Source organism: Phascolarctos cinereus, unplaced genomic scaffold, assembly GCF_003287225.1.
Source record: "Phascolarctos cinereus isolate Bilbo 61053 unplaced genomic scaffold, phaCin_HiC Scaffold_1;HRSCAF=81, whole genome shotgun sequence".
Lineage (NCBI taxonomy): Eukaryota > Metazoa > Chordata > Mammalia > Diprotodontia > Phascolarctidae > Phascolarctos > Phascolarctos cinereus.
In genome coordinates this window covers 28960763-28973654 of record NW_027555514.1, presented here as the reverse complement: position 1 = coordinate 28973654, position 12892 = coordinate 28960763, and the positions used below count along the sequence as shown (strand labels likewise).

The following is a 12892-nucleotide window of genomic DNA, read 5'->3' as shown; positions in this document are numbered from 1 at the left end:
ATGATAAAAAAGACTGGGTTGGTGTGTGAGATAGAGAATAAAGGAACATGCATGCAAGGCATATACGTATGAGAGGGTTTCAACGTCCAAACTTGGAGACAAGTTGGCTCAAAAAAAGCTTGGAAAGTATGAGTAGAAAGTATTTGAGAAGAAGATTGGGGAAATGTGTATAGGAGAGATAAAGTGAGAAATTGGGTGAGTGAGGAGTCGGTGAACTCACTGTGCACTAAACTCTGATCCAAGAGAAACAATACGTAGCCAGCCAGTCAGTAAGCATTTGTTAAGTGCTGCTATGAGTTTAATTAAGAGCTCTCTGCAGTTGACTTAAGATTTTATAGGAGCATATATTTAGAACTGGAAGGGACCATTTTGGTCATCAGATCCAGCCTCTTCCTTTCACAGATGAGAACACTGAGCCTTCTAGAGCCTTACACATTCCTCTGAGAGGGTATTTGAGTTTAGACTCCACGCCTAGCACCCAATCCTTTGTGCTACCCAGTTGTACCTATATGTAGGAGGGCATCACTGTCTAATGTGGACAGTTTGGCTAATGGAAAGGGGGCAAAAACAAGAACCATTATGAGAGAAACACTAACCAAAAAGTAGCCCTATGGAGGAAAAGCATTTAGGGTAAAGATGGTCAAAGGATCCTGTTTCCCAGCATCTAACTTACGTATGTCTGACCTGAGGATTTTGAAAGTATAAATTGGGGAACGATGATCCCTACAACTGTTTGGTGACTTGGGACAGACACATTGCCTGGTTGTGGTGTAGATGGCAGAAATGTGGATTTTGTTTCCTATAGGATACAGGTGTCATCTTACTAAAGATGGACCAGGAGAGCTCAGAAAAACTTGCGCCAAGCTGAACTGAACTGAAGACAGAGAGAAGAACTGAGAGCTGATCTCAAGAGAGACGTGCTGTCAGGTCTCTAAAGAGACCCTTGCATTGTCAGTTACTGGGGGAGAGGTGGAAGCTCCTCATAGCAGCCAGGAGAGAAAACAGCATCACCTAAGAGGGTAATTGCTGTTCACACTGTTCCTGAGGGAAACGCATCAAGGGCCAGTCCAGAGCTGTGCCTTGGCCCAGGCGCACACATCCTTACGAATGTGTTTCTTCTGGTTCCATGGGTTTGAGCCCGCACCATTCTGATGAATACTGTGTGCGCTGCTTGGAGAGTGGGTCCCTAGTTTGTGGATGGAATGCTATACCATCATCACTCTGGCTTGTGTGTAGTAAATGTTTCAGATTAAGAATGAATGGCATTCATTTAGTTACTTTGTTAATTGGAAGGCACACCAGGGGGGGTCTCAGGAGTTCCCATGTACAGTAATGGAAGTATATTGCCCTAGAATCCTAATGTAATGAGTTATATTAGTAGCTACCATCTCTAAGGAACCCTCCAACCTACCAGCATGAGCACAGTTGGGTAAGAGCCAGAGAGAAGGGAGGTCAGGTGCCATGCCCATGCTACATTTATATCCAGTCCTAGCGTCTCTCCTGAGCTCTAGTCCTATGTCATCAACTGGCTATTGGACATTTCCAATTACATTCCCTGTGGGTATCTCTAATTCAACATGTTTGGTGGGGCAGCTAGATGGTGCAGTGGATAGAGCACTGGCCCTGGATTCAGGAGGACCTGAGTTCAAATCCAGCCTCAGATACATAACACTAGCTGTGAGACCCTAGGCAAGTCACTTAACACCATTGCATAACCAAAAACAAACAAAAACAAAAACAAAAACGCATGTCTGAAACAGAATTCGTTATATTTCCCTTAAAACCTACTTCCTTTTTTGTATTTCTTTCTTTTAAAAAAAATTAAATTTAATTTATTTATTTAGTTTTGGTTTTCAACATTCACTTTTATAAGATTTTGAGTTCTGAATTGCTCCCCTCTCTCCCCTTTCCTCTCCCCAAGATGGCATGCATATAGGCTACACATGTAAATTCTATTCAACATATTTCCATGTTAGTCATGTGGTAGAAGAAGAATCAGAACAAAAGGGAAAAACCATGAAAAAGAAAAAAGAAAGAGAGAGAAAATAGCATGCTTCAATCTGCACTGAAACTCCATAGCTCTTTCTCTGGACATGGAGAGTGTTTTCCATCATGAGTTTTCTGGAATTGTCTTAGATCATTGTATTGCTGAGAAGAGCTAAGTCCATCAAAGTTAGTCATCGCAGTGTTGCTGTCACTGTATTCAATGTTCGCCTGGTTCTGCTCACGTCACTCAGCATCAGTTCACATCTTTCCCGAAAACCTGCCCCTTTTCTGAATTTCCCCCATTTCTGCCAAAAACACCAACAGTCTTTGAATGACCCTCACAGTTGTCCTCAACTTCTCACTTTCCTCCCCATCCCCCACATCTCACCATGAAAGGTGGAGCTGAGAACACAAGGTGGTCTAGGATATGAGGTGCATGTGACTGAACGAAAGCATTGTGATGCAAAGCCCTGGAGGAGGCAGGAGGGAGTGTGATGAAGGATGCAGCAGGATCATTCTTAGGGAGGAGTGGGGTTGTCTCTTATTCCTAGAGAGAAGGAAAGAGTAGCTTTTCAGGACTGGAGGAAGAAAGTTGGAGGAGATCCCATCCATCAAATGACCACTAGCTTTCAGTGAGGTATTAGATGGTCATCTGTTTTAAGTATGGGAAGTTGGGGGTTCAGATGAGTCCTTAGAGGGTTTAAAAGGATGCAGGGGAATGCAGTAGGGAATTAAGAACAGGGAATGAGCTGTGAACAAGTAAAAGGTTACATATGTTATAAGGAGAAGAAATAGGAGAGCACTGGAAGATAAACGTTAGAGGTTTTGGAGGTGGGGAGGAACCAGGCCTCACAGAGGAGGTGGTGCATAATATGTGCCTAAAAACAAGGAAACATTTCCTTAGAGTCCATTTAGAGATGGCAGGCAGTGTATGCACAAATACACAGAAGCGGGAGAAAGCAGGATAAGATTAGATACCAGCTGGTTTTCAAGATTGAGACATAGAGCATATGAAGGAAAATAACTGCAAAATATGGCTAGAAAGGAAAATTGGCACTAGATCACAGTGGGCCTTGAATACCAAAATAATTATGTAGGTAATTAGGGGCCACTGCTGCTTTCTGATGAGGAGAGTGGTATAATTAGGCCAGTGCATTAGGAAGATGGTTCTGGCACTGGTGTGAAAAATTGACCAGGGGCAGCTAGGTGGTACAGTGGATAGAGCACTGGCCCTGAAGTCAGGAGAACCTGAGTTCAAATCCAGCCTCAGACAAGTAACACTCATTAGCTGTGTGACTCTGGGCAAGGTCACTTAACCCCAATTGCCTAACAAAAAAAAAATGAGAAATAGACCAAGGTGGAGGAAATGGAAGAGATGTGATTAAAACATAATTCATTTTTTATTCCAAAAATTACTATTTTCTCTTGCTTTCCATAGAGGAAAAATACACATTGGAGTAGGCAAGCTTGCTTCCTCCCTAGCTTCTCCTCCCAAAGCATCTATATACAGGCTATTTAAAGTGACCAGTGGAGATCTTTAAGAAAAGAAGGATGGGTCACTTTGCTTTTTTTGTTCCAGGCCCATACACTCATGTGGACACGTACACACAAAACATTTTTTTCTCTTTTTCTTTACTGTATCTCTTTTCTAATTAAACAATTGACTCATATGTACTCAGACCCTGGTGGCTTTCACGACTGTCCTTCACCCATAGAAAAATAAGTGACTTTGGATGATGTTTAAACAACAGAAGAGAAAGAAAGAACAATCAACTCTACTGACGTAACGCATTTCCGACTGTTATTCCCAAAGTGTGACTGCTCTACATAGGATCATCCTCTGCTTTACTCATACTTGACATCTCTTTGACTCCTTCTTCACAGGCACAAGTCTTCCATAGGCCATAGAGTTTAGAACTTCCTTTCTCACTCACAGCATCACCTAGGGGCTGACCCACTTACTGGTGGTAAACCTCTTTGTACATGACTAGGTCAGTCCTTGTTAGACCTAATCTGTCACCAGGACTACACTCAGTTGTTTCAGCTTGTAAGAACCTACCAAAGCATATATACTTATGGAATAATCTATAAGAATCCAAGGCCATCTCCACCACTAAATGGGTCATCTAAGTAGGACTCATATCTATAGAAAACTGTAATGATATGGGGTTGTCATCTTCCTGCTTCTCCCAGAAAATGGGCACCATCTAGGTAGCTCATCTCCTGTAACATAAGAGGACAATCAGGTTGGTCAATATTGACCCAACTGGTTAATAAAAGGACACAGGTTATAAAGCAGAATCTTCTCAGGAGGCATAGACATGAGGAATTCTGGGTACATGATTGACAAGGGCCTATAATTCAAACCTGCTACCATTTGTATACGGATATAACTCAACTATATAGATGGTTGTAGTGAATAAAAAAAAAACACAGGACATCAAGATTTAAATCTTGACTCATCTACTTCTGACACGTGTGATCACAGAACTAATTACTTTTCCTTTTTGGGTCTCAATTTTCTTATCCACAAAAAAAAAAATAGGTTGCAGAATCACAGAATGCCAGGGTTGTAAGGTCTCTCAGAAACCATCTAGACCAGTTGATATCTAAACAAGTGTTCCCTCTGCAGCCAAACTGACAAGTCATCATTTAGTTCTTGCTTAAAGACTTCTAATGATAGCGAACCTGCTACCTCCTGAAGTAGATCATTCCATTTATTAATCAATCTAATTAGGAAGAAGTTTTCCTTGATAGTAAGCCTCATTTTGCCTCTTTGCCACCATGACCTTGTGCTTCTAGCTCTTCCCTTGCCAGCCAAGGAAGAAAAGTTGAACTCCTTTTCTTCATGGTAATCCTTTAAGTATGTGAAGACAGATAGCATCTCTCTACTGAGGCTTCTCTTTTCCAAGTTAAACATCTGTCCCCTATAGCTCTCAATTCTGTAGAGAGCATAAACTGTATTCTCCAGGCTTGTTAATCTGATCACGCTCCTGTGTTCAAGACATTTAAATAGCCAGGCATTCCAATTACCCCTGTCCAGTCTTTCTTTCTCAAATTACTAATTACTTTGTTTTTATCTGCCTTTGGAGAGACAGTGGGAGACAGGGACAGACAGGTAAACAGACAAACAGAGACAATGTGGATATATAGTGTCCCATACAAAGAGTCCACCACAGAGTCAGGAAGACCTAGGTTCAAATCTTGCTGCTGACATATACTGACGGTGTGTTTCTGGGCCACCCATCTAATTTCTCACTGTTTAAGAAAATTCTCTAACACCATAAGATATAGTTCAGTTGAAGGAGTTTCTATAGCAAGAGTTTCCCACCTCAATGAAACAACACATTTAGAATGAAGTATGAAATTCAAAAATAAGTCTGTATAGAAATATATGCATATGTATCTTGCTGAATTTAATGTGTAAAGATTTATCATATGTCTCCCTTCTATTAGACTATAAGGTTCTGATAAGTGACCATGTGGTCTACTTATGGATACAATGGTCTGTATCCAACGGTTTCTCATAAAATATAACAAACTGGCTATTTCACCAGTTCCAGAAGCATTGGGTAAAATCAGAGCTGGTGATTTTATTCTCTCTCCCCAGCCCCTACTTTCTCTAGCCCTGTGAGGATACGAGGGAAACACTTAGTTGGTAATCACAAATCCAATACCACTCACCGTTCTTCCCCATTTTCCCCCTTCTCTTATAAAGACATTGGTAAGAGGAAAGGGGTACAAGGGTGACTCAACATCCTTGTCACTCCCCATCTCCCTGGACTGCAGCAGCTTTCTCTTTTCTGGCCTTTCTCCAGCTCTTCCTAACATTCCTTTGCTTTCTCTCACTTTTTCTCTGCCCACTTGACATCTTTCCCTAACTTCAAAACTCGTTCCAAGTACTACCATTTTCATGAATTCTTCCCTGACCCCTGCAGCTGAAGGTGGACTCTCTTTTCTCAAGGGTCTCATAGCACTTTCTTGAGGTCTCTCCTTTTTCACTTATCACAGTATAACCTGTACTAGACTTATCTGGGTGATTATCTTCTATACTCATTACCAGGATCTCAGTTCATCTCTGTATCACCAGCATCCAGAAAGGGACCTTATCATATTCAGTGGTTAACATATGTAAAGTAATCAATAGATTGCGATAGATATCCATTGGGATGGTGAAGTTGTTGATAGAGCTATTTCATCGTATAGGAAGTTTGATCAGACACTAGCAATGGCAATAAACTGGGCCCAGAACGGACAGGAGGATTCACATCCCATCAGCCACCCCTATACAACGTGGGTTTCTTGTAGGCAAGGACCTTCTTGCTTTTGTATTTGTATTCAGCATACCTGCCATAGTGCCTAGCATGCCTTTTAAATAGACACTTAATAAACGCATCATTCATTCATTCATTGCCTTTTTAGAAATTTGCAAGTTCTTTTTAATAACGTTAAGTTCCTCTCCAAAACAAAGGTCTGTCCTTTGACCACTGGTATTCTTCTGATGAAACTGTATGATTGCAAGTCAGGGAACTGCATCTGAAGAACTGAAAGATGAGATCAATGATTTAGGAAAGGAGATCAATACTGGATATGTACCAAGAGCAAAGGACAACCGGTAAACAGCCTGGATGCTTCATTAGCATCTGTGCAACGCTGGGATACCTAGAGGAAATCCCTCAGGATGCTGAGCGGATTTCCTAGAAAGAATGTATGGGAAACAATAGACAAGAGTTGCTCAGGACGCATTGGCATGGGTGGATTTTGGGTGATCTATGCCAGTAGTGTCAAGCTCAAATAGAATGGATCCCTGCAGCCTTCATATTGACTTAGAAAACCGCAAATTAACATCACCTATGTTGTATTAAAATATAATAAAATACATAGAATTTTATATATTATGAAATACAAAAATATTATTTATCTTGTTAAACATTTCACAGTGACATTTCAGTGTGTAATTTGGCACTCTGATCTACACAGTTAGAAGGAGTACCCACATCAGTGAGATCAAAGATTCATCAAAATATTAGATTCTGTCGAACCAAAATAATGCTGCCAATCACTTTCTGTTTTCTACAATTCTAGTTGTTTTCCTGCTGTTAAGAATCCTCTCAACAAACAGTCCTTCATCCACATTCTGATCTCCCTTCAGCTCCAGATCTCTGTTCTCTGCTTTAAACTTTATTAAATGATTATTTATTAAATGATTAAATTAACCTTTATTAAATGATTTAAAATAGGAAGTAAGAAAAAGGCGATGCAATGCTGGACTTTGAGTGAAGAGTTGGGTTGAGATCTTTACTCTGATACTTTGTAGCCACAAAGTCACTTAGATCTTTGTGGCCTCCAGAAAACCAAACTCTTGAGGGCTCTTAGAGGAGATGAAGGCATCAGTAGAAGGAATTTCCACACTGAGTATTCATTACAATTATAAAAACAGAAATCTATACTCCCTCCTCCACAAAGCTCCAGCCCCCCCAAAAAAATTCTACAATATCCAAAACGCTAAGATGTACCCTTTAAGAATTACGACCCTACCCCCCACACACATCTCTAGACCTTTTCTCACCATGTCCCTTTTTATCAGGTGTATTTTTCTTCTCCCTGCCCTCCCTTTTCTGACTCTAGATTTTCCAACAATTTTCATTCCTTTATTAAAGCTTTCTCTAAAGTGAAAAGGAGGTGACTGTCCTCATAGCTCCTTTGTTTCTCTTTTCTAAATTATACATGCATGCATACACAATAAAAACCTCGTAGTTAAAACTATGTGCAATAAACATTTATTGATGACTTTATTTTATATTCTCCTATATGTAAATGGGTTCTTATTCTATACAGTAAATGTGTCCCTGAAAAGTTGTGGATAAATCAAATGTCTATAAATCAAATCTTCTTTTAATTTCTGCTTTAAAGGGATCCTATTGGGAATCTTTTAGTAAAGTGAATAATCCCTTCCTAACTTAGTTTCATTGTCAAAATGGATTTCTGAAGGGGAAATGTGCCTCTCTCTAGGTGAATGGTGAGTGATATTCAATAGGAGGACTATTTTATCATATCAAAGTGATTCATGGGCCCCTAGGTGATAGTCACTATATTGCTATATTAGTATCTGTTGATAAAGGAAAGGCATGATAATAAAAGAATTATTATTATTTTAGTAACAAGCTTAGGGCAGCAGGGTGACACAGTAGATACAGCACCAAACCTGGGGTTAGGAAGACCTGAGATCAAATCCAGCTCAGACACTTACTAGCTGTGTGATCCTGGGCAAACCACTTAATGCTGTTTGCCTCAGTTTCCTCACCTGTCAAAAGAGCTAGAGAAGGAAATGGCAAACTATGTCAGTATTTTTGCCAAGAAAATCCCACAAAGGGGTCATGAAGAGTCAGACACAACTAAAACAACTGAACATCAACAACAAGAAACACTCTTAGAATTCTACTTCTCGGGCTGAAAGGCATATCAAAGGTCTTCTAGACCAACGTCCTCATTTAACAAATGCACAAAAGCATCAGAAGTAGGGTTTGAACCCGGTTCATCCGCCCCCAGTGCTGGTGTTCTTTGCATTATAACACACTGCCGTGAGATTAAATGAATTTATCTTTTATTAATTGCAGTGTACGTTTTCAACATGGTAATATTTGCACGTGTGAAATCGTGTATGTTTGCTTTTTCGGAATCACACTGCGCTTTTTGTTTGAGCTCAATAAAGCTAAAAAAATGGCAACGAACCACAGAATCACAGAATATCAGAACTGGACAGGACCTCTTGGCCGTCCGTTCTGACCTGAACAAGAATGGCAGCTAGCTTCTGAGGTCCTTTCTAACTCTAAATCTATGATCCAATGATCCCCGAGTGTCCATCCAGCCTTTACTTGAAGACATTCAGTGAAGGACCTACTGCCTTTAAAGGTAGCCCATTTTATTTTTAGATGACCTTTTTAGGATGTTTCTTGTTATCAAGCCTAAATTTACCTCTTTTCAACTCATATCCATTGTTGTTACCGTGTGCTACCTTCTGAGATCAAGTACAAGAAAGCTAATACTTCTTCCACCACATGGTCCTTCAAATGTTTCAAAGTCATGTTCCTTCAGAGCCTTCTTGTCTCTAGGCTAAACACCTGTAGTTATTACCCAACCCTCTTATGTCATACACTTGAAGATTTTTATGCTACTGGTATCTCCCACTTTTCCATGTCCCTCCTAAAATCAGATGCCTAGCATTAAACACAATGTATGGAAGAAAACTGTGTGACTGTGAACTCGAGGACCACTTCTAATGAGTTTCCTGGTCCGCAAGGCTCTATGACCAACTAGTCAGGGTGCTAATGAACTGCAGGCAAGAATAGCATCTCCTTGTCTTGCTCTATAATTTTTCCTACTATTGTGTCCATGTGGCTACTTGAGTTATACTACTATATAATTCTGGGATCTGCCTAATTTCAGGGCTCCACAGGACTTCCATTGCCTATCAGTATGTATGGACACAGACCAAAAGATTAGACCTATGATTTCCTACTGAGCTCTTCCATACTTTGATTTTTTTTTACCTGTATACCTGGCTGCTTAAAGATCTTCGGCAAAAGCCTAGACCTTTCAACCAGTCAGACAAGATTCCTAAACTCTTCAATATGTAAAAGCAGAAACGAATGAAGAATTCCTCAGGGTGTTCATTCCAACATAGAGAAAAGAATTCAACGATTTTTGAAATGAAAGAATTCAGGTCTTAGGAGGACAAGCTTGCTGGAATGTCACAAAATGTCAGTTCCACTAGTTATTGGGAATAGGGATGTCCAAAGAAAAAAACAGAAGGAACTATGGTTAGCCGTGTCACACGTTGTATATGTTTTTTAAAAATCACATCAGCAGCACCAGCACGTCAGCACAGATGCAGCAAATGCTAAAAGGAATAGTTTACTTATCAAGCCAATTTTCTATACACTGTGAGAAAAAAAAAAAAGGAGCAAAACCGGTAGGGGCACGCATCTCTTCATGGTAAACAGTGAAACAGTTTACATCGTATGCTAAAGTAGAAGTCCAATTTATTTCTGTTCTTTTCATCAAAGACACCATGTTTTAGAATTTCTAACAGAATATGGAGCCTCGGCTTAGCCAGCATTTGGGGCATATTAAGCATATGCTAATAAATGCGTTTTGGTTGGCAGATTGATTATAAGCCAAACCTAGGAGTAGATGGTTATTTTTAAGAGAAACCAGACTCTTGGAGAAACTGACACCACCTAGGAGAGCTGTTTGCTATCTCTAGCCTTAACGTTGCTCCAAGCAGTGAGGGGAAATGCCATCTTGATGAGGACAGGTGCTCAAAATTTAGCAATTTATGGGGTTCTCCACTGTTTGCTCAGCAGGACACAGTACTGAAATACATAGTGCTCAATAAATGATTGCTTGGGGCACTTAATGATCTGGAGCACATGGAAATGACTTCCTTCACCGGAAGGGAGGGAGGGAGGGAGGGAGGAAAGAAAGAAAGAAGAAAGAAAAAGAAAGAAAAGAGGGGAAAGGAAAGTAAGAAGGAAGGAAGGAAGAGAGGGAGGGAGAGATGGAGGAAAGGAGAAAGGAAGGAAGGAAGGAAGGAGCAGGCAATAAGCATTTATTAAGCACCTACTCCGCCACGAACTGTGTTAAGCTCTATAAAAACATTACGTTATCTGATACTAATAACAACCCTGGGAGGTCGGTGCTATTATTGTCTCCATTTTACAGTTCAGGAAACTGAAGTAGAAAGAAGTTAAATGACTTTCCCAGGATGTCATAGCTGGTAAGGCCAAATCTGAAGTCAGGGTTCTATCTCCAGGCCCAGAACTCTATCCACTGCCCCATTTAGCTTACCAAGTCTTGCTAAATTTTCCTTTATACCAGTTTTTGAATCTAACCTTTCTTTTTCATTCCCAGATATGTAGCTAACAATTCTTTAATCTGAGGCAGTCAAACATTCTATCAACAACAACAAAAAAAAAAATTGAGTGTTTACTGTGTATCAAATACTGTAAGCACCATGTTCGGATCAAGGGTCCAAGAGACCTCGAACCTGGAGATATAAAGTACCTTGGGCCACAGACCTGGCCACAATAGAGGTTTGCCTCTGGGGAGGCCATTGCTGGGAGAGGCCACCAAGGGTGGGTATAGTCTCCGAGAGAAAGAAGAGTGCTATCCAAAGTTTCTGAACTGAGATAATTCTGATGTAGGTCAACAGCTCTAGTAAGAGGTTGGGCAGGGCTCCTATTGACAGACAAGGCTGGTGGCAAAGGAAGCAGTCAATCTCTACTGCCTGGAATGGAGTCAAGCAGTAAAGTGGAAGCAGCTTCACCCAGCAGGTTGGGGAAGGGATGAGTAGGATGTGTCCATTTGTGGGGTGGAGCCAAACAAAAGAGGATATCAGAGATGGATGCAGTGGCAACCTCTAAATGACTGATCCCAGCTATCCTACCCTAGTCCTGACTGTATTAGAAGGAGAAATTGTTAGGAAGTAGATTCATTCATCTCATTGGAGAAGCCTTCCATATTACCCTTTTTAACGAAATGGAGACTGGCTCCTTTGGTTATATCAGGGTTCTCTCTCTTTTTTTCCCTTTGCAGAGGGTAGCGGTGCAAGCCCATGAAGTGACTCCTTCCTCTCAGCCTGGCACTGGGGTTGAGCTGGTGCCCCAGAGACGAAGAAACAGAACAACCAAGAAAAAGACGTCTTCCTCCTGCTTGTGATAGGCATTGCAAAATAAAACAGGCGCAGCAACGGCTCTGATAATCACTATCGTCTGTGGAACACTGGCTTCATTGGCTCCTCACCCAGAGCCGCAGCTTTCCTGCCCTTCCTCGATCCCGCCTCTTCCAGGGATCCCTAAGTCACACACCTTGGTTTGGGGACCGGAGTGATGCCCTTCAGTGCCTGCAACCCTTTAATTCTGTGAGACATGAACATGACCACCAGCAGCCACACGTGTCCGGTCCCAGCAGTGAATGGACATATGAACCACTATCCAGCCACCCCATATCCGTTACTCTTCCCTCCAGTCATTAGTGGACTTTCCCTCCCTTCTCTTCATGGACTCCATGGCCATCCTCCCACCAGTGGATGCAGCACCCCGTCCCCTGCAAGTAAGTGAAACCGGAAATGTCATATGGTCGTTCTGTTTTCTTTCTTCTTCTTTCTTTTCATCCTGGGTCAGCTTGATGAGATGGTCAGTGTTTCCTCTGTCCTCAGAATGGGATGATGCTGTTTCTATTACATTTGTGTTTCAACTTTCTATGCCAATGTTTTGTTGCTAGCTAGAAACTTTATAACTAACAATTATTCGGACCACGAGCAAATATTTTTTGTTTTCTACTTTTAATGTTGGCATTCTGTAATGAAGCTAAGGGTCATCTATGGCTATGGGATGAAATAGTTTTAGAATATTAGCCGTGTAGTAAATCTCATAAGAATTCTGCTAGGGATACGTGCTTTGAAAATCCCAATGTATAATGTTAGACGTTGAATCATGGTCTCTGATAATCATTTCCTGTCTCTTGGCTATAAACATTTTGACTTCCTGAGTCAATTTATTATATTCCCCTCTCTCTCTCTCTCTCTCTCTCTCTCTCTCTCTCTCTCTCTCTCTCTCTCTCTCTCTCATTATTAACCATTTCCCCAACACATGGTGCACACACACCCAAGCCTACTTCATGAATCCATTGGGTATCATTTTCAAAATTCTGGATGTGAAGAATTACACAGATAAAGCACTGGCCAAAGGAAATATTCTTACCAGTAAAGCAGATTATGTCTTAACAAGGCTTATGCTATTTGCCAAATGTGTTATCTGTCCAAGACTGGATTCACATACTCACTGAGCAAATTTACTTTACAGGAATTAGCTCTCCCTATTCATATGTCGTTGCAAAGGAAAAC

At 41.0% G+C, this 12892-nt stretch overlaps 1 protein-coding gene across 1 annotated transcript in view; it reads left to right on the top strand.

Annotated features, from left to right (window-relative positions):
- The window catches only part of RARB (retinoic acid receptor beta), an 829117-nt gene that overhangs the window by 412941 nt on the left and 403284 nt on the right, over positions 1 to 12892 (top strand). The window contains exon 4 of the mRNA XM_020971099.2: positions 11584 to 12099. Coding sequence (XP_020826758.1) covers positions 11916 to 12099 — 184 coding nt within the window. The 5' untranslated portion in view covers positions 11584 to 11915. The remainder of the gene's footprint in view (positions 1 to 11583; positions 12100 to 12892) is intronic.